This window comes from Mesoplodon densirostris, chromosome 12, assembly GCF_025265405.1.
Source record: "Mesoplodon densirostris isolate mMesDen1 chromosome 12, mMesDen1 primary haplotype, whole genome shotgun sequence".
Classification (NCBI taxonomy): domain Eukaryota; kingdom Metazoa; phylum Chordata; class Mammalia; order Artiodactyla; family Ziphiidae; genus Mesoplodon; species Mesoplodon densirostris.
This window is the reverse complement of record NC_082672.1, coordinates 31597068-31619154: the sequence shown is the minus strand read 5'-3', so window position 1 is coordinate 31619154 and position 22087 is coordinate 31597068. Positions and strand designations below refer to the sequence as shown.

General features: G+C 41.8%; 1 protein-coding gene across 1 annotated transcript; it reads right to left on the bottom strand.

Moving 5' to 3' along the window:
* Window positions 1-3802: 3802 nt before the first annotated feature.
* Window positions 3803-6940, bottom strand: CCN2 (cellular communication network factor 2). Its single transcript, XM_060114684.1, has 5 exons — window positions 6780-6940; window positions 6450-6672; window positions 5919-6170; window positions 5576-5787; window positions 3803-5161 (listed from the first exon to the last, which is right to left on the bottom strand). The coding sequence occupies exons 1-5, from the start codon at window positions 6843-6845 to the stop codon at window positions 4865-4867; spliced, it is 1050 nt and encodes a 349-aa protein (XP_059970667.1). The 5' UTR covers window positions 6846-6940; the 3' UTR covers window positions 3803-4864.
* Window positions 6941-22087: the final 15147 nt, after the last annotated feature.

Below are 22087 nucleotides of genomic sequence, written 5' to 3'. Positions count from 1 at the left end.
TCTTTATCCATTCGTCTGTTGATGGACACTTAGGTTGCTTCCATGTCCTGGCTATTGTAAATAGAGCTGCAATGAACATTGTGTTACATGACTCTTTCTGAGTTCTGGTTTTCTCAGGGTATATGCCCAGTAGTGGGGTTGCTGTGTTGTATGGTAGTTCTATTTTTAGTCTTTTAAGGAACCTCCATATTGTTCTCCATAGTGGCTGTATCACTTTACATTCCCACCAACAGTGCAAGAGGGTTCCCTTTTCTTCACACCCTCTCTAGCATTTATTGTTTGTAGATTTTTTGGTCATTGTCATTCTGACTGGTGTGAGGTGATACCTCATTGTAGTTTTGACTTGCATTTCCCTAATGATTAAAGATGTTGAGCATTCTTTCATGTGTTTGTTGGTAATCTGTATATCTTCTTTGGAGAAATGTCTATTTAGGTCTTCTGCCCATTTTTGGATTGGGTTGGTTTTTTTTTTTTGATATCAAGCTGCATGAGCTGCTTGTATATTTTGGAGATTAATCCTTTGTCAGTTGCTTCATTTGCAAATATTTTCTCCCATTCTGAGAGTTGTCTTTTCATCATGTTTATGGTTTCCTTTGCTGTGCAAAAGCTTTAAAGTTCCATTAGGTCCCATTTGTTTATTTTTGTTTTTATTTCCATTTCTCTAGGAGATGGATCAAAAAGGATCTTGCTGTGATTTATGTCATAGAGTGTCCTGCCTATGTTTTCCTCTAAAAGTTTTATAGTGTGTGGCCTTACATTTAGGTCTTTAATCCATTTTGAGTTTATTTTTGTGTATGGTGTTAGGGAGTGTTCTAATTTCATTCTTTTCCATGTTGCTGTCCAGTTTTCTCAGCACCACTTATTGAAGAGGTTATCTGTTCTCCACTGTATATTCTTGCCTCCTTTATCAAAAGTAAGGTAACCATAGGTGCGTGGGTTTATCTCTGGGCATTCTATCCTGTTACATTGATCTTTATTTCTGTTTTTGTGCTGGTACCATACCATCTTGATTACCGTAGGCTTGTAGTATAGTCTGAAGTCAGGGAGCCTGATTCTTCCAGCTCCGTTTTTCTTTCTCAAGATTGCTTTTGCTATTCAGGGTCTTTTGTGTTTCCATACAAATTGTGAAATTTTTTGTTCTAGTTCTGTGAAAAATGCCATTGGTAGTTTGATGGGGACTGCATTGAATCTGTAGATTGCTTTGGGTAGTACAGTCATTTTCACAATGTTGATTCTTCCAATCCAAGAACATGGTATATCTCTCCATCTGTTTGTGTCATCTTTAATTTCTTTCATCAGTGTCATAATTTTCTGCATACAGGTCTTTTGTCTCTTTAGGTAGGTTTATTCCTAGGTATGTTTTTTTTGTTGTTGTTGCAGTGGTAAATGGGCGTGTTTCCTTAAGTTCTCTTTCAGATTTTCATCATTAGTGTATAGGAATGCAAGAGATTTCTGTGCATTAATTTGCTACTTTACCAAATTCATTGATTAGCTCTAGTAGTTTTCTGGTAGCATCTTTAGGATTCTCAATATATAGCGTCATGTCATCTGCAAACCGTGACATCTTTACTTCTTCTTTTCCGATTTGGATTCCTTTTATTTCTTTTTCTTCTCTGATTGCTGTGGCTAAAACTTGCAAAATTATGTTGAATAATAGTGGTGAGAGTGAGCTATCTTTTCTTGTTCCTGATCTTAGAGGAAATGGTTTCAGTTTTTCACCATTGAGAATGATGTTGGCTGTGGGTTTGTCATATATGACCTTTATTATGTTGAGATAAGTGCTCTGTATGTCTACTTTCTGGAGGATTTTTATCATTATGGACTTGGCTTTGATAATTTTGTTTTTCTGTTTTTTAGGTAAAATTAGTTTTCCTGGACTTTATTTAGGAAGGAGCCTTGGTTTAAATAGCTTTTCTGACTTCATAGAGCTCCCTCTTTGGTTGTTTTCATGAAGCATTAAAAATATGGTTATTTGCTTCCTGAGATTTTGCATCTGTTTCTATTTTTATTTTTACCTGGACCCTCTCTCTCAATGTTTTTGCTGTCTCTGACTTGCTTAATTTTGATTTTACTCCCAAGAATGTGGAGTCGTCCCTTGGGAGAGAGCCTTGGTTTCTAAGTTTTGTTGGGATGGGCAAAACTCCTACCAGTTTCATAAGCTATCCTCAGATTGATCTCCTATATTTCACTGTTGGATATTTTGGAACTCTCCCCTTCTCAGAAGCATCAGATACCCTGCTGCATTCCTTTGCTTTTTCTCACATTTATGCTGACATAGTGTGGGTCTTGTGGTGGTTGATGATTTTCCCCCTCTCTTATCTTGGGGCAAGGGATGCTTTGCCACCTAATTTTGTTGTAAATATGTCTCATGGTGTTTTGATTTTGCAATCTAGTTACTCTGTTTTTATGTAGAGATTTGGAAAATCTAAAATCTATGCTTCTGCTATTACTTCTATCTTCCCAGAATTCTCAAATTCCTTTTAAAACAGTTAGGCTCATTTACAATGGCCCTTCATCTTTGCAGCTAGGAGTCAGCTGACAGAAAGGAAATGTAAAGCAAACAGTGTGCTCTGTGTGTGTGTGTGTTTGCATGTGGGCTTATTTGGGGAAGTGGAGTGCAGCTACTGATGGCATTGCTGTATATGTATGTAGGTGTATCCTAAAAGTCCAATGTTTTGACCAGAAATACTTTCCACATTTTGAACATGGGAAGCTTTCCCTTTGGTTTGTGGCATGGGTACTGTTTGTAGAACTAGTCTTTATTTTCGGATGTATTTTTGTCTTTTAGAATGACACTGGCACTACAACATTGCTAATTACCTTGTGAGGGCTTCGTCTGCCTGCAACTATATTTTTTTCCCTAGAATCCACAGCTATTCTGATCTAGAAAAAAAATGGGCTTTTAGTTGTCCCTGGAGTGTTTTTGTTTGCCACTTATGTCAGTTGATTTTTCAGTGGAGACCTGGTGAGGTCCAATATCATTTCTACACAGGTCTTCTTGAACAATTTCATTTTATCAAACCACTTGCTAAATTATTGATTTTGAGATCTGATAAAGTGGAAAACTTGGGGAAATGGAGGAGTTGCTTTTAATTTAAGGCAAATTTCTATGATACAAATGAATGGAAGATTTGCTTATCCTTCTTTTTCTACTTATGCCATCATGTATTTGTGATATTATCTGGCAACTGAAAGCAGAACTATACAAAATAAGACTTATTAAGTTGTTCCACTTTAGTGGAGATTTTATACTTTTTCAGATTTAACAGCAAGATATTAAAGTTCAGAAATAGATCTACAGTAGAGCATACAAATTCAAAATATAGTTAAAAATTTTCTATGTGCAAGGCACATAGGCTTTTGTGTGATCTACAGTAGAGCATACAAATTCAAAAAATTTTTCTATGTGCAAGGCACATGGGCTATTGTGTGATGACAGGTTGGAAATTAGATGCCTACAATGGCCAGAGAGGTATTAAATGTAAACAGGGCCAAGTGTAATACAACAGGGGTTAGTGGAGACTGAAATAATCTAGAGAGAATTGAAGTGTTTATAAAGTACTGTGAAGATAAAAAAAATGCCTGTGTACTCAATACAGTGTATATGCCTGCAAATTTGTGACACCTGATTCAGTGTGATGTGTATTCATGTAAAAGTTCTATTGAAGGGATTAACCAATTGATTAGAGGATAAAAGATATCTAGAAAATTATAAGTGAATTGTTTTAAGACAAACAAAATCTTTCCATTTTTACTCAAGAAAACTCAGAAATGTTTAGAGAATAAATGAATAACCAAGCCCTTTGTAGAAAAAATATATACTTTATTTTCAACTAGAAAGGTGCAAACATGTAACTTTTGGTCACACTCTCAACAAATAAACTGTCCAAAAAAACAGTCATAGTCAAAGTAGAAACAAATGCGTCCAGGTGGAAAAACCAATCAGCTATACAGAGCCACTCATTTTTTAATAAAGGTCATTTGTACATTAAAAGTGAGCCTACCACTTTTCCAACCTACAAATCAGACTTCCAAGGACATTGCTGCCTCACTTTCAGCAAAAAAACTGTTTTGATGGACTGTTGCTCTAACTGAGCAGAATTTCCATTTGAATATCCATTTCATGCTTTGAGTTATCAGACAAGCTTTATGTCCTACCTATGGTGTTCAGAATTGAGGCTAACATTTGAAATATCAAAGCATTAAAAACATAAACAAAAAGGCACAAACAACTTTAAATTAACTTAGATAACTGTACAAATATATATATATATATATATACACACACACACAGTATTTACAGTATCAATAAAAAAAAATCTGGCTTGTTACAGGCAAATTAGCTTGCCACAAGCTGTCCAGTCTAATAGACAGGATTCTGATTCCTGAACACTGTCATCCAAATCAGAAGGTCAGAGCTGAATCTGCTGTTATGACTTAGAGAAGAACTTGACTCATCCTCATGATGGCTGGAGAATGCACATCCTAGCTGTCACTGGAGCTACAAGCAGGTCAGTGAGTCTTCCTTCCCAGTGACACTCCAAATAGCAGGCACATCACTACTGTAAGAAGACAAGGCTTCCTACTGGTCCCCTCCCATTGCTCCTAGCATACATGCTGGTGCCATGCACTAATGCAGTCCCACGGTCAAGTCTTACTTCCTTCAAACCAGTGTCTGGGGTTGACAGACTGTTTGAATGTCATATGGCACAAGATTTTGAATTTGGTGGGAATTTTTCTTTTCCCCAGTTAGAAAAACAAATTTAAATAACCTGTGCTACTGAAATCATGTTTACACAAAAATGAGATGTGAATCAGTTCAAGTGACAGCCTAAAGAGTTCATGTCTCTCACTCTCTCTGGCTTTAGGCCATGTCTCCATACATCTTCCTGTAGTACAGCGACTCAAAGATGTCATTGTCTCCGGGGCAGTTGTAATGGCAGGCACAGGTCTTGATGAACATCATGCTCTTCTTCATGACCTCGCCATCAGGACACTTGAACTCCACGGGAAGGGTTGTGGTTCTGTGCGGGGTGCAGCACCGCCCATCGGTGCACACGCCGCAGAATTTAGCACGGAATGTCTTTACGCTGGTGCAGCCAGAAAGCTCAAACTTGACAGGCTTGGAGATTTTGGGGGTCCGGATGCACTTTTTGCCCTTCTGAGGAAGACAAGGGAGGAGAGAAAAATCAATGACTCTGCAAGGGGTGTGGCTTTCTTCAACCTCTGGGTGTTCTCGCCTTAGGGCTGTCTCACTTCTGTTTATATTTTGAGGATGGGAAGGTTGAGTCTCATTTGCCAGTTTTCTAAAAATAGACATGGCCTCTTCTGGGATGTCTTGAATGAACTAACACTGTGGAGGATTTCCGAGTGGAAAATTGGTGGTTCCTATTACATAACATCTCATTCCATCAAAACAGTTCAATGGTTGGATATTTTTGGAGATGACAGGCCTATAATAACAAGGGTGGTAAGAGACCTAACTTTGGTCCTGTCCTAACTTTGGTCCTGTCCTAACTTTGGTCCTGTCCACTCTTGTTCCATGATTATGAGTTAATAGGAGGAGAAAACGTACCTTAATATTCTCTTCCAGATCAGCTTCACAAGGCCTGACCATGCAGAGGCGGCTCTGCTTCTCCAGCCTGCAGAAGGCGTTGTCATTGGTAACCCGGGTGGAGATGCCCATCCCGCAGGTCTTGGAACAGGCACTCCACTCTGTGGTCTGGACCAGGCAGTTGGCTCGAATCATGGTTGGGTCTGGGCCAAACGTGTCTTCCAGTCGGTAAGCTGGGAGAGCAGAGCACGCAAACACGAGGTAAGACGCCAGGCTAAGACATTTCCCCCTGCCCTTGGCAAAGTCAGGACTCAGCCCCAGGGGGGAGAATCACGAGGCTGACTTAGAGGAAGACTCAGCTCACCAGCGAGGGCAGGGCCGACCATGGTGTGGTCCTTGGGCTCGTCACACACCCACTCCTCGCAGCATTTCCCGGGCAGCTTGACCCTTCGTGGGAAGGGGCAGTCGGGGCTGGGCAGGCGGACATCCATGCTGCACAGGGGCACGCAGCCCACCGCCCCGTCCAAGCAAGTGCACTGGTATTTGCAGCTGCTCTGGAAGGACTCTCCGCTCCGGTACACCGTCCCTCCGAAGACGCAGGGGGCACCATCTTTGGCTGAAGGAGAGGAAGGGAAAAGGGGTCGTGCAGGGGTCAAGCATCGGTTCTCTAGCCTGAACCGGAAGCGCGTCGGGGATGCGAGCTGGGAGCAGGGCTCCAGGGAAACAGCCTGAGGAAGGGACGCAATTCGAGCGGCTTTCTTTTCCGGCGGGACGGTGAGCGTGAGGGAAGAGGTGGTGGGTCATCGAGTGTCCCCCGGCGCCCCGGTGGCGGTGGCGGCGGCGCGGGGCGAGGGGCCCGGGGAGGCGGGGAGGGGACGGGGGCCGCAGGTCTTACCGGTGCACACGCCGATCTTGCGGTTGGCCGGAGAGCCGAAGTCGCAGAAGAGGCCCTTGTGCGGGTCGCAGGGGTCGCGCTCGGTGCACAGCTCGCCCAGCTGCTTGGCGCATACGCGGCAGCAGCCGCAGCTGTCCAGTACCAGGCTGACGCCGGCGGGGCAGCGCGGCGCCGGGCCGGCAGCGCACTGGCACCGGCCGCCGCAGTCCTGGCCGGAGGTGGGCTGTGGAGGGAGGCGGCTGTCAGCCGGGCGCACGCCCCTCGTTGCCGCCGGGGTCCCTCCCGGTCCCCTGCCCGGCCCCGGCCGCCGCGGGGGTCTCCAGTGCTTACCCGGCTGCAGAGGGCGAGCAGGAGCACGAAGGCGCAGCGGACGGGGCCCAGGCCGGTGGCGGACATGGTCGGGGCGCTGCGGGCGGCGGGCGGCGGCGGGGCGGGCGGGCGGTTCGGGTTCGGGCCGGAGGCGGGGTCGGGACGCGCCGGGCTGCTGTCTCGGGAGCTGTCGGCCTGGGCGGCTGCCGTCGAACTGAAGGCAGTGGGTCGCCGGCGGTGGGAGTCGCACTGGCTGCCTCCTCTCGGCGGGGAAGAGTTGTTGTGTGAGGCCAGGACGGGCGGCCCGAGGCTTTTATACGCTCAGGGCGGCCCCGGCTCGCCAATGAGCTGAATGGAGTCCTACACAAACAGGGACATTCCTCGCATTCCTCCCCACCTTCCTGCCTCATCAACTCACACCGGATTGATCCTGACCCCTTGACACTCAGCATTCCTCCCGTCTGAAAAAGCTGGCACACTCCAGCTCACCAAAAAAAAAAAAAAAAAAAAAAAAAAAAAAAAGGCTCAGTATTTCCAGCCACCAAATAGGATTTTTTTTTTCCTCTTGCCTCTTCGCATCACTCCTGATTTATATCATTTAAAAAACACATCGGCAGTGATTATCATTATTTTTATGCCACTCACTTCTGTTTGTAATAGCTGTGCCTGTTCTACACACTGACATAAATCCTTTGTAGGAGGTAGGTAGCTGAAGAGGCTAATAGCAGGGATTCCTAAAAAAATTGAAAGGGTTTCCTTTTTTATTGGTTTGGTAGTGATTTTTAGTTTTAGAGGCTGTCTGCCTTTGAAACTCTTCAGAGAGCAGAAAAGGAGTTCGTTGCTTTTAACTGCTTGAAATCCCCTAGAAGCAGAAGCATACCTGCAAATCCCTGAATCCCACATTGGAGATGCAGGAATTTGATCATTTGTCACTTGGAATAACGGTTTGGATGCCCATGCCAGACGAAAAGGAGAATAAAGCCAGGGGTCTGAGTATGGATGCAGTTTTCTGGGAGGGATTTCCACCACTCTTGCTTTGTTTTCTCTTAATATATGTAGCAGTTTTATCGTTGGGGCTATAGAGAGGGAAAAAGGATGAGTGGACATCAACACTTCCAGAAAAATCCATCTATTGTTATGTCAGAGCAAGTGATTATGTGTTGGGTAGGTAGAGGCCCTGGGTGTTGGGATGGAAAAAGGGGTGGGAAGGCAGGGGAACCATACAGGAGGGGAGCAGCAAGAAGCTCGAGGTTCACTTGGGGAGTTTTAAACACATTTGTGGGTCTTTGAGACATGAGTGATTTTCCTTATGCTAAAACCTGTAATCTTCAAATGTGAAGATTTAGTTGTCTTGCAGTTAAAAAAAATCTGATTATATAACGAGAACACTGTATCCCCATTATATTTGGTTATAAGCTAAGAGTGTCAGTAAGTAATATATTTTAGTGACTCTCCACACATCTGTGAATAGTAATTGTTACTTCTTATTACCCAAGGAGCCTGTAGCCTAATGGAGGGAGATCAGGGCAAGGAAAGAATAGGTTTTATTCCCTCTGCTTGTGTGCAGATGTCAAATATGGCCAATAAAGTCTAAACATATGTCCCTTTCCTAATATTGCTATTTAGCTTCACTAAGGAGTCAGTTAATTAACTGTGCTTCCCTCTAGAATCTATAGTTTAGTATTTTTTTGTTGTTAATAATTCCAGTTTCCACTTTATGTAAAGAGAATGATCCCATGGCTATGCCATTTTTTCCTATTGTAATGCCACATCCTTTGATGCTGGTGTTACCCATGAGTAGATTCATTTTAGTTGCTGATGCTTCCTTGTATAGGTTGAAATTAACCTATCTGTTTCAGATGCAAAGGCAAGCTTTCAGAAACATTATAGATTTATAATTTGAAAATAGCCTGTTTAAACTGGCCACATTTTTTCAAGTTTCATTTCATTCTGTTGAAAAACAGCCAAGAAAAAAAAAATAGCTACTCCAACTTCAGCACAGACCACATCATCTGGGCACAATTACCTTGTTAAGCAGTCCACATGTTGTACAGTGTAGTTGTATGTCAACAGTGGGAATGGCCAGCCAACGATGGGGGTCTCTGAAGCTCAGGAAGAATTTTCATCATTGTTATTTCATGTTCTTTCCAAGCATTCCTCAAAGAGAAGAGGCCTTAAAAGTTCCTATTTAAAGATGGAACATTCCGAGTTATGTTAATAGCCACATGTGTATTGAAGGCAACTTGGCCCCCAACTTTTTCTTCCCCTGTGGATGATTTTAAAAGTCCAAAATATGTGGGAAGCCACAGTGAAATCTTTCAAGACCTAAACCCCCAATTATATCTACCACTAATGGTTGGAAAGGTGTGGTGGATGGAGAAGGGGAGGGATGTGAAACTGGGACCTCACCCAAAGTGACATGTGGCCTGGGCCATGAGCTCTTGTGGCTTGCAGGGTGAGGGAGATGGAAGAACTGGTTGGGAATTTTTGAATACTCTGGAGAGTCTAAGAGCCACCACTTCATGCCCAGCAGAGTGGAGGCTCTCATTCATGGAGGGGCTAAATTGCTTGACTGAGTTACAGCTGGGTGACCTGGGTTGTATTCTTGGAGCTGCCATTCACAAGTAGGAGTCAGACTCCTGAGTTTCCGTTTATAAAATGATGGTTTAATGATAGTTAATTAGACTACAGTTCTCAGAGAATTGGTGCTTTATTTTATTTTACTTTATTTTTAAATTTAATTTAATTTTATCTTTTTGATCTTTCTTGATTTTCTCTTTCTCTGCAAGCATAACAAGTATATTCCTATTCTGCTGTGTTGTTAAAAATATCGGGAAGTATTATAAAAAGAATTTGGTTTTAATAAAATTCACGTGGTCCCTCAAACTCTCAAAAGTCCATAGTTAGCTCCAGTTGGATGGTTTTAATATTGGCTAAGAGAAAATAAGCATATTGAAATATACAGAACATGGAATCTCAGAATAGAAAAATATGCTGTGCATGTAAGGTTAGATTGGGGCTTTATGATCAAAACTCTTTTGAAAGGTTTAAAATGAAAGATTATTAAGACAGTGACAGAAAGAGGGCGGGAGAGAAAGAATGAATACACCCAAGACATTCATAGACTCAAAAGTATGTTTATATTGTGATATGGACCATCAAATGCCAGAAAATTCAAAGGGAAAGGCTGACACTCTCCTTCACTCATGCCATGGGATGTGAATTCTTGCACTATTATAAATGACTCAGCAAATGTTTGTGTGTGCCTGGGCAGTAAAGTGGAAATAGTGGCTTCTTATAACTTCTTCCAGCTCTGACTTATCCCAACCCTTTTGATTGACAGCAGGTCAGAACTGGGAGAAAAAGGTCTTTGAATTTGTGTGTAAAATGGTTAAGATGCACTAATTTTGTCTTGTAAGCAAGTGTTTATCTAGCAAATGCTTTTTAGAGAGCATTTTTTCTTTTTCCTGGTAGAATGAGGAATTCACTCAGCTGGCCACTGAGTCCTATTTACAGAGCTATATAAGGTACGTGTGTGTCTACTCAGGCATCATTTGTACAGGTCGTTTGGTTAAGGCTTGTAAGATGTTCAGCTGCGGATGTACTACATTCCTTCTCTTATGTTTTTTTGTTGTTTTTTTTCCCCTGAAAAAAAAAGGTTACTTGATCAGGTATCAGACAGAGAGAAAACCTGGCAGGACTACAGGAAAGTGGCCAGACTTGGAGTGTTTGTGTACTTGAAGAAGGAATCTTGCACATTTCAGCTTTCAGTCGTAGACATTTTCTTATAAGAGCAAGCAGGAGTCTGTGCCAGCCCTCAAAGCGGAAATCAAAGCTCCCAGGGAATGTGACTCAGAGCCAAGACCCATACGCAATGCATACACTAAGCCATCAGATTTATAGGAAATCTAGCCGTATAAGGACATCTGGACGGGGAATGATTTGTCGTGATGGTCAGTTGGGAGTGGGCTTCTGATATTTCTGACATGCCTCAAATCCAATCATGTAAATGAATTCCAGCAAAAAACATGGTGTGCCAGAAGGCTTTTTGAAAAATAGTCATAAATATTATCCTAAAATCTTCGGGGACCCTGGCTTGGCTTACATTTCCTTGTATTTGCTTAAGATAAAGGTTAAAGAGAGGGCGTACTCCCTGGGAGTTCAGAGGTGGGAAAGAAGCACGGATGCTTACTATCTAAATTACATTCATTTCCTTCATGCTTTTCCCTCCTTATAATTAGTTCTCTGATTTTCTTAGGATATTTTCTGATGCAAAGTTATTTGTAAGAAGGCAGTCAAGACTGTTGCATGTGGTCTGTGTTTTATGTTTGCCTGTTCATTTACTTGCTGGTAAATGGAATTGAGGGTTAGAGGAGTGAGGAAGGAAAAGAATTTTTAAAAAATATGCTATTTCCTTTAGTTTGCTACTTGTCTCACTTATTCTGTTAGTTTAGTTAGAATCCTGTGTTGCCTGTAGTCTGCTTGCATTAGTCTGAGATGGTGCTGGAGAATACAGATGCTTCTACATGGAGGTGTCTAACACTTTTCCTGACAGATTAGCAACGCAAATATATTACCATAGCAACCAGGAGTATTTACAACCCTTTGTTTTCTCTACCTAAACAGGTAGAGTCCCCTTGGTGATACTTAAGGAGATAAGTGAGTAGGAATGAAAAGAATGGAGGTAACCACTCTTTCAAATGTGTGATTTGGGGAAAGCAAATCAATACGTTTAAGAGGAAGACAGAATTGAGATGAGAATTTATTTCAAAGAATGGGAGTAAATGAAAGGATAAATAGTTTGAAAGCCACTTCTCACAACTTCAGGGCTTCCTGGAATACTTTCTGAAAATCATTAGGTAGGACCCAGAGAACCAGCTAGGAGGGTGGAGGTGTGAGTTCCACACCTGCCCCTTACCTGCCATGGGAGCTCAGGGTCAGACCTAATCTTCCCTGAGCCCCCAATTTCCCACCCGCTCATAGTTATTTTCCAGCCCAAGGAGACCATGCTTATGAAAGTACTTTTAGATAACGTATGAGGATTTTTTTTAACATCTTTATTGGAGTATAATTGCTTTACAATGGTGTGTTAGTTTCTGCTTTATAACAAACTGAATCAGTTATACATATACATATGTTCCCATATCTCTTCCCTCCTGTGTCTCCCTCCCTCCCACCCTCCCTATCCCACCCCTCTAGACGGTCACAAACCACACAAACCACCGAGCTGATCTCCCTGTGCTACTCGGCTGCTTCCCACTAGCTATCCACTTTACGTTTGGTAGTGTATATATGTCCATGCCACTTTCTCACCTCGTCACAGCTTACCCTTCCCCCTCCCCATATCCTCAAGTCCATGCTCTAGTAGGTCTGTGTCTTTATTCCCATCTTACCCCTAGGTTCTTCATGACCTTTTTTTACTTCTTAGATTCCATATATATGTGTTAGCATACCATATTTGTTTTTCTCTTTCTGACTTACTTCGCTCTGTATGACAGACTCTAGGTCCATCCACCCCACCACAAATAACTCAATTTCATTTCCTTTTATGGCTGAGTAATATTCCATTATATATATGTGCCACATCTTCTTTATCCATTCATCTGTTGATGGACAATTAGGTTGCTTCCATGTCCTGGCTATTGTAGATAGAGCTGCAATGAACATTTTGGTACATGACTCTTTTTGAATTATGGTTTTCTCAGGGTATATGCCCAGTACTGGGATTGCTGGGTCATATGGTAGTTCTATTTGTAGTTTTTTTGTTTGTTTGTTTTGTTTTGTTTTGCGGTACATGGGCCTCTCAATGTTGTGGCCTCTCCCACTGCAGAGCACAGGCTCCGGACGCGCAGGCTCAGTGGCCACGGCTCACGGGCCTAGCTGCTCCGGGACATGTGGGATCTTCCTGGACCGGGGCACGAACCCACGTCTCCTGCATCGGCACGCAGACACTCAACCACTGCACCAACAAGGAAGCCCTATTGGTAGTTTTTTAAGGAACCTCCATACTGTTCTCCATAGTGGCTGTATCAATTTATATTCCCACCAACAGTGCAAGAGGGTTCCCTTTTCTCCACACCCTCTCCAGCATTTATTGTTTGTAGATTTTTTGATGATGGCCTTTCTGACCGTGTGAGATGATATCTCATTGTAGTTTTGATTTGCATTTCTCTAATGATTAGTGATGTTGAGCATTCTTTCATGTGTTTGTTGGCAATCTGTATATCTTCTTTGGAAAAATGTCTATGTAGGTCTTCTGCCCATTTTTGGATTGGGTTTTTTTTTTTTTGTTATTGAGCTGCATGAGCTGCTTGTAAATTTTGGAGATTAATCCTTTGTCAGATGCTTCATTTGCAAATATTTTCTCCCATTCTGAGGGTTGTCTTTTGGTCTTGTTTATGGTTTCCTTCACAGTGCAAAAGCTTTTAACTTTCATTAGGTCCCATTTGTTTATTTTTGTCTTTATTTCCATTTCCCTAGGAGGTGGGTCAAAAAGGATCTTGCTGTGATTTATGTCATAGAGAGTTCTGCCTATGTTTTCCTCTAAGAGTTTGATAGTGTCGGGCCTTACATTTAGGTCTTTAATCCATTTTGAGTTTATTTTTGTGTATGGTGTTAGGGAGTGTTCTAATTTCATACTTTTACATGTACCTGTCCAGTTTTCCCAGCACCACTTATTGAAGAGACTGTCTTTTCTCCACTGTATATTCTTGCTCCCTTTATCAAAGATAAGGTAACCATAGGTGCGTGGGTTTATCTCTGGGCTTTCTATCCTGTTCCATTGATCTATATTTCTGTTTTTGTGCCAGTACCATACTGTCTTGATTACTGTAGCTTTGTAGTATAGTCTGAAGTCAGGGAGCCTAATTCCTCTAGCTCCATTTTTTGTTCTCAAGATTGCTTTGGCTATTTGGGGTCTTTTGTGTTTCCATACAAATTGTGAAATCTTTTGTTCTAGTTCTTTGAAAAATGCCATTGGTAGTTTGATAGGGATTGCATTGAATCTGTAGATTGCTTTGGGTAGTAGAGTCATTTTCACAATGTTGATTCTTCCAATCCAAGAACATGGTATATATCTCCATTTTTTGTATCATCTTTAATTTCTATCATCAGTGTCTTATAGTTTTCTGCATACAGGTCTTTTGTCTCCTTAGGTAGGTTGATTCCTAAATATTTTATTCTTTTTGTTGCAATTGTAAATGGGAGTGTTTTCTTAATTTCACTTTCAGATTTTTCATCATTAGGGTATAAGAATGCCAGAGATTTCTGTGCATTAATTTTGTATCCTGCTACTTTACCAAATTCATTGATTAGCTCTAGTAGTTTTCTGGTAGCATGTTTAGGATTCTCTATGTAGAGTATCATGTCATCTGCAAAAAGCAACAGCTTTACTTCTTCTTTTCTGATTTGGATTCCTTTTTTTTCTTTTTCTTCTCTGATTGCAGTGGCTAGAACTTCCAAAACTATGTTGAGTAAGAGTGGTGAGAGTGGGCAACCTTGTCTTGCTCCTGATCTTAGTGGAAATGGTTTCAGTTTTTCACCATTGAGGATGATGTTGGCTGTGGGTTTGTCATATATGGCCTTTATTATGTTGAGGAAAGTTCCCTCTATGTCTACTTTCTGGAGGGTTTTTATCATAAATGGGTATTGAATTTTGTCTAAAGCTTTCTCTGCATCTATTGAGATGATCATATGGTTTTTCTCCTTCAATTTGTTAATATGGTGTGTCACATTGATAGATTTGCATATATTGAAGAATCCTTGCATTCCTGGAATAAACCCCATGTGATCATGGTGCATGATCCTTTTAATGTGCTGTTGGATTCTGTTTGCTAGTATTTTGTTGAGGATTTTTGCATCTATGTTCATCACTGATATTGGCCTGTAGTTTTCTTTCTTTGTGACATCTTTGTCTGGTTTTGGTATTAGGGTGATGGTGGCCTCGTAGAATGAGTTTGGGAGTGTTCCTCCCTCTGCTATATTTTGAAAGAGTTTGAGAAGGATAGGTGTTAGCTCTTCTCTAAATGTTTGATAGAATTTGCCTGTGAAGCCATCTGGTCCTGGGCTTTTGTTTGTTGGAAGATTTTTTATCAGTTTCAATTTCAGTGCTTGTGATTGGTCTGTTCATATTTTCTATTTCTTCCTGGTTCAGTCTCAGCAGGTTGTGCATTTCTAAGAATTCGTTCATTTCTTCTAGGTTGTCCATTTTATTCACATAGAGTTGCTTGTAGTAATCTCTCATGATCTTTTGTATTTCTGCAGTGTGAGTTGTTACTTCTTTTCCATTTCTAATTCTATTGATTTGAGTCTTCTCCCTTATTTTCTTGATGAGCCTGACTAATGGTTTATCAATTTTGTTTATCTTCTCAAAGAACCAGCTTTTAGTTTTATTGATCTTTGCTATCGTTTCCTTCATTTCTTTTTCATTTATTTCTGATCTGATCTTTATGATTTCTTTCCTTCTGCTAACTCTGGGGTTTTGAGGATTTTAAATGTACCCATCTCTTCTGTCTTTCAGTGGCTCTTCCTCCTCTTAATTCCAACTAAGCCTTGATTTTAAAAAGCCCATCGCAGTTTGACTTGATAACACCATTCATCTTTGCAGGGATTTCTGAGTGTTAAAATTCCACCTGAGGTTAGAGACGTCAAATGTGACTTCTTCATTTTTTAGATTAGGTGCTCAGAACTGGTAGAGACATTTAACAAATGAAACTTTTAGGTAAAAATATCATGTGTAAATATTCAAGAGACAACTAAAAATTTATTATTATTGCCTGTTCAGTGATGTTTTCTTTAGCTTGTTTATTCCTCAGAAACCAAGATGGTATTTTTTCTTTTTTTTTTTTTGTGGTACCTGAGCCTCTCACTGTTGTGGCCTCTCCCGTTGCGGAGCACAGGCTCCGGATGCACAGGCTCAGCGGCCATGGCTCACGGGCCCAGCCACTCCGCGGCATGTGGGATCTTCCTGGACCGGGACACGAACCCGTGTCCCCTGCATCGGCAAGTGGACTCTCAACCACTGCACCACCAGGGAAGCCCAAGATGATATTTTTTTGCTTAACATAATGCCACAGACATTTTACACTCTACATTAGACTTTCTTCTTTCATTTAATTTTAAATGTGAACTATGCTACCATGATAGTGACAAGCAAGTTTTCAAATTGAATGGAAACTGGTAGCCAGTACCTGCTAAAGTGTTAAAAACTAAGCTGTTCAAATTGTCCAAAGAGTTTCTAAAATATTCCTCTATGTGGGAATTTTTAAGTAACTATGCCTATGGGAATCATATATTAAAATCTGAACAGATGGATAAGGCTTTTTGCGAAGGCTTCATCAGGCTTCTAGGTCAGAGCTTAACACCATAAAGGAAGAAAAGCCACTCTGCTTAAACTCTTGACATCATCAGATTTGAAGTAAATGGGAACTAATGCATTGTTTAATCTGATGTTAGGACTCACAATGCCAATTTTGTCTGATCAATTTAACAAGAATGCTTCTTAGTGCTCTGTCAGGGTGCCTGAAATGGATACCCTATATGGCTGTATCACCTTCCCTTTATGTAGAAATTTTACATTTACAAAAGTCCTTTCACATGCATGATCTCACTTCAGCTTCATAACAGTCCTGTGAGGAATTATTCTCCCCATTTTGCAGGTGAGGAAATTGAGGTCCAAGAAGGCTAAGTAATATTACATAAGCTTGGGCAGAGGTGGAGCAGGGACATGAGAGTCTGAATTTGGTTCTAAAGGGAACACTTCTTTTCAAACTACACTGCCTCTTTTCTTCACGTTCTATATACACTGATCTGTGAACAATGTATGTTCTTAAGATAGTTATCTCAGAGCTTCTTAAAACTCTTAAAGCACAAACCCTAGAAGGCATATAAAACACTGTGGGCTAATTAGCGTAGTCAGTATTATGCTGCGGTCTGAGATAAGCATGAAGTAGAAAGATAACATTTACTGATCTGTATTAGGAGAGACTCTTGGGCTTAGACAAAGATTTCCCCCCCCACCCCCCCCCGCCAGTTAAGATTTTTGTGATTTTTGCTGTGTAGGCAGATGTGTTGCTTCTTATCCACTAAGGAACTGATGTAGCTAAAAAAGGAAACATGAATCAAGATGATGGGTATGCTTTGGGAGGCTTAATATCAGGGTGTGTACTACTATGACATCAGCCGCAGCCCACACTGAAAATGTGCAGTCTCTAACTCAGTGCTGTCTTGTTTAGGCTGAGACTCGGACCAACCACAGGCATCAAAAAACGTCTTGAATAATTGCATCATTCACTGATAAGCAACCCTTGTGCATAAATACCATGGCAGACTCTCAGACAGGCCATTGGCATTGAAGCAGTATCTACCACAGACAATTTTTTCACAAGTATCCCTTAATAGGCATGTCTCAGCGTGTTATTAACATAGTGCTTATTTTATGAACTTCATCTTCAGTGAAAAAGCACTTTCCTCATACGGAATAGAGTGTGCATTTCAGGCTTACAGATTTACCCTTCTTTTGCCATGGGATGATTTGATTTGAATCCTGATGAGTTTCATGTTGTTAATGGAATGAGGTCTATGTCGTCACTACACATGGCAGAGATTGAGAGTGCTGTTGTCTAGGAGAGGCAGGTTTGTAATGTGGGGATATCCGTACGGACCCATGTGTGTGTGTGGAAGTGAACAACTACAGGATAAAGTTTCACGGAACCATAGACTTACTTGCTCATGTCTGGAAATATTTCACCATTAAGCCATTTCTCACATATAGATGATGAAAGCTGATTTTGTCCAAATGAGTCTTTTGTGGCACTTTCATCATTTCTAACTGCTCTCTGTTGATTCTTCTTGCTCATGTGTTTTGCCCTGCTGTTTCCAAATATGGCTGATTCCTGAGACTCCCACTGCTTGCTTTCAACTCTGTAGGTAAGCAGGCAAACTTCTGGCCCAGCTTCAGATAGACTTTGAACCAACTTTACTTTGCAGTGGGATGAGGCACTGCTAGGCGCTGTGCCCAGTGGGGCACTGTGGTGGGTGCTGTGCTGGATACTGTGGTGGGTGCTGTGCTGGGTACTGTGCTGGGTGCTGTGTTGGGCACTGTGTTGGGTGATGTGTTGAGCACTGTGTTGGGCACTGTGATGGGTATTGTGCTGGGTACTGTGGTGGGTGCTGTGCTGGGTACTGTGCTGGGTGCTGTGTTGGGCACTGTGGTGGGTGATGTGTTGGGCACTGTGGTGGGCACTTTGCTGGGTATTGTGCTGGGTACTCTGGTGGGTGCTGTGCTGGGTGCTCTGCTGGGCACTGTGGTGGGCACTGTGCTGGGTACTGTGCTGGGTGCTGTTGGGCTGGGCACTGTTGTAGTAGAACTGAGCACAAAGCCCTGTTGGCTTTGACTCTATCTGCACAGGCCCCTCCTCACAAGTCCAGCAGATTCCTCCTGGCCAGCTTCTGGAGCAGCTGCCAGTGAGGGGCCCCCATAGCGTGGTGGTACCTCTTCTGCTTCTCTGATGTTCTCTTCTTGCTCACGGAAGCCTGGCCTTAATCTAAAGAGGGCTCAGGAACTCCAAACTCCTGTATTGCTCGTGCTTCACATCCGACTCTCCAAGAAGGGAAAATGGCCTTATATTGAGCAGAAGTGGTGATCTGTAGACTTCTGTCTACAACTGCCAAAGACTAGGGGATTTCTCAGACTCCGTGTGTGTTGAGGGCAGGTGACCAAGTGCATTGACAGTGTATCACCTGGCGTCCTTTAGACAAGCACAGCTGACGGTCATTTGCTTAGACTCCTTCTTTTTCTTGGCAGTGGTGATGGTAGGGAAATACTACTGTTCTACTATTTCAGGCAGCCCAGTATTCAGTCAAGCCCAGGAAAGCAAAGGAAAAAACAAAGAAACCAATAGATCATGTTTTAAAAACCTTTGGTGTTTACATTTTAAGATCTCAAGAATAAAGCCTACAAAGTAAACTTGATTCATATTTAATTAAAGATGATTTTCAAAAATTCTAGTTTGATATTCTAGTATGAATATTTATTACCTAAAGTAGGTTAATTCTGTATTGGAAAGCAGTTCCTAAAATTAGCCACCATTTTGGATTTAACTAGGGCAACTTTTGTTATCTTGATTTCAAATGTTCTATTGATAGAGGTAATACAGAAGTGACATGAATATAGAATTTGCTGGACTTAGTATTTCTCTTTTTGACTATTTCAGGAGAGATCTTTTTTTCTTTTTCTTCTTTACTTCATTAGTCAGCTGTTTTATTAAATGTGTGACATCATGCAAACTACTTAATATATCTGAGCCTCAGCTGGCTCCCCTTAACTTGGAGATATTACTAGTACCCTACCTTATAAAACTGTTGGGACAATTTGTGAGGATTAAATCCTTCAAATCATGCAAAGTGCCAAGCACAATGTTTGTCACAGAATAAGCACTCAGTAAACATTCATTAAGGGAAAATTTTCCTTTTCATTCATATCTAAATATTTTTGCATTAGCACATTGACCAAATATTAGCCCCTTAGCCCAGTAGGTTTCGGGGTCATGCACTATGCAGATTGCATGGAAAGAAAAGAATGTGGTAACAGTTTCTGTTGACAGACTTTTTCTAGCAAAACACATACTATTGTTATGTCACTTGTGAATGATTTATGACTTGTGATTCTGTCCTTAGGATCCCATTCTTTTCTTTTTTTTTTCCTTTTTGCCATCAAATTGCCACAGTTGGGAGTATAAGTTCTTGAAAGAAGCAAAGAATACCATTAAGGAATTTGATACCAATTATTATTGAGTGATCATATCTAAAATATCTAAGCAGATTATATTAATGTCCATGAGAAAGTAGAAATATTTATGATAAAATAATAAACTAGGCTGCTGTTCCCTCTTGGATTTAATGATTTTATGATAGTTGCAAAAATAGTGCCTGGAAAATGTCTCTGTGGGACATGGAGAGATGTGTGTGTGTGTGTGTGTGTGTGTGTGTGTGTGTGTGTACACACATGGGCAATATTGGCACTGCAAGAGAAGGAAGAAAATTTAAGTTTCTAGTTTTTGCCATTAAAATCATGAAATGGAAGAGAGGGAAAGAGAGAAAGGAAGTGCTAATATGTATAACACGAGGATGAGAATGGTGTGGCTATGATAATATGACACAGCCTCACATCAGGAATGATACTGAACCTACCCTGTACATATGAGAAAATTTAACTTTATGGAATTCAGTTGCTAGAAAAGACAATTCCAAAATAAAGAGAACCGTGCAAGTGGAAAATGAAATATCCCTTTGAATGATACAACTGCATTTAATAGCTACAAAAGACGTGACCTAATTTTATAATACTAACAGTCAAAATGTGGTATTTCCTGTCTCTTTGGAGAAAGTGAGGCACAGCGAAAGTGTTAGGGAAGCTGAATAGAGAAACTTAAATGTTGGGTAGGGTTGATAATGGTACCAACGTGACCCTTCCCTGTTGGGAAATAGTCATCTTGGTAGGTGGTTTGTCAACCTTTTTTCTATCTCTCTGCTTCTCCCCTAAAGTCCTCCTACAGGGCCCTGGTATGCCACAGATGAGACCCCCTTTCCCACACTGCCTGTCTTTCCCCCCTCTCCAGTTTGGTGCAGAGTTCTGAAGAAACCCTGTCCTAAAGATTCTTATTCTTATGAGTGATCTTCCTGTGTGTCTTATTAGCACACTTACTGATTTTCCGAGTTGTCTAAGGCTTTGTACCTGGCTTCTGTTCTTCCATGGTACCCTAACTCCTGCCACCATCATGGGTTTACCCCAGTGTCCACCAGAACTTATTTCTAAGCTCTTGTTGCCCGCTTCTTTAAAGCCAACCAAGACTTGCCCCAAACCTTGCCATTACCTAGAAGTGCCCCATCCCCTCAGGTCCTAAGCCATCTGCTGTCTCCTGTTCTCTCTCTCTCTCACTTACCCTTTATGTCTATTCTTTGACCTGATTGAGACCAGGGTCTCTTGCCCCCTTCCTTTTCTTCTAAACACACAGCTTCCTTCTCTATGGCATCATGTTTTAGGTCAACAGTCTCTTGCTAGCATCTCTGGCGTTCAGCCTCCCAATCTTTTTTCCAGCCAACTGCCCTGCCTTAGTTTCTCCTACACTGCCTGCCATATATTTGTGGTCTCCAGTCTCAGCCGGGCCCTCAGTTCTGCTATGCTGTGCTTTTAGTCGTTCTGGTCAGCCCTTTCCTATCTGCTCCTTGGTGTCCCTTCCAAACCTCCCTGCTTCCCTCAAGGTTCCTACCCTGCCCTCTCCCTCCCAGCACATCAGTCCTCCTTCCTACACGAGACCATCAGGCATGAGCCACTCAAGCCCTCCTCCCCAGGACTGATGGGTCCTCAGCCCCATATTCACTCTAGCTTAAAGCTGCATGTTCAGTTCTGTAGATTCTGGTCACATATGACCATTTAAATTTAAGTTAATCAGAATTTAAAATCCATTTCGTTAGTTGTTCTAGTTGCATTTCAGCAGCCACATATGGCTAGTGGCCACTAAATTGGTTGGAGTGGCAAACCTTAATATCATACAGAAAGCTTGATTGGATGGTACTGATTTAGACAGACTTCTACTTGTGCTTTTGGTCTTTCTCCTGTCTACTGTGGAACGCTTTCACTTTTTCTCATCTTTCAATTTCTTTTTTTCTTGTAGCTTCTTCTCAGCCTATAAAGACATGTAAGTTTCTCCCACATAAAAGAGAAAAATCCCCAAACAAAATGAAACAACCAGGCTTCCCTGGTGGCGCAGTGGATGAGAGTCCGCCTGCCGATGCAGGGGACGCAGGTTCGTGCCCCGGTCTGGGAGGATCCCACATGCTGCGGAGCGGCTGGGCCCGTGAGCCATGGCCGCTGAGCCTGTGCATCCGGAGCCTGTGCTCCGCAACGGGAGAGGCCACAACAGTGAGAGGCCCGCGTACTGCAAAAAAACAATAAATAAATAAATAAATAAATAAAACAACCTTCCCTTTGTCCTACACATCCCTCTATCTAGTGCTTTTTCATACTCTGAAGCTCCTGAAACACACACATACTCATAGCATATGATGACAAACACACACACACAAATCCTCTGTATTTACTGTCTCCATATACTTACCAGGAAACCCACTGCAATAAGGCTTCGGATTCTAGCACTTCAAATTGCCACCAAACAACCTATTCATTGCCAAATCCAGTGGATTCTTTTCAGTCCTTATATAACTTGATTTCTCTGTGGGTTTTGTAGTTGAGTTCTGTCCTCTCTCCATCTCTTCGGCCATTTCCTTTGGTCTCCCTTGAAGTCTTATTTCCCTCTGCCTGCTCCTTTGAT

Coding starts and splice junctions, on each gene's coding strand:
- CCN2 (XM_060114684.1), bottom strand. CDS start 6,845: ATGTCCGCCACCGGCCTGGGCCCCGTCCGCTGCGCCTTCGTGCTCCTG. Junction 6,171..6,449: donor CAAGATCGGCGTGTGCACCG/GTAAGACCTGCG, acceptor CCTCTCCTTCAG/CCAAAGATGGTGCCCCCTGC. Junction 5,788..5,918: donor GGTCGGCCCTGCCCTCGCTG/GTGAGCTGAGTC, acceptor CTGCTCTCCCAG/CTTACCGACTGGAAGACACG.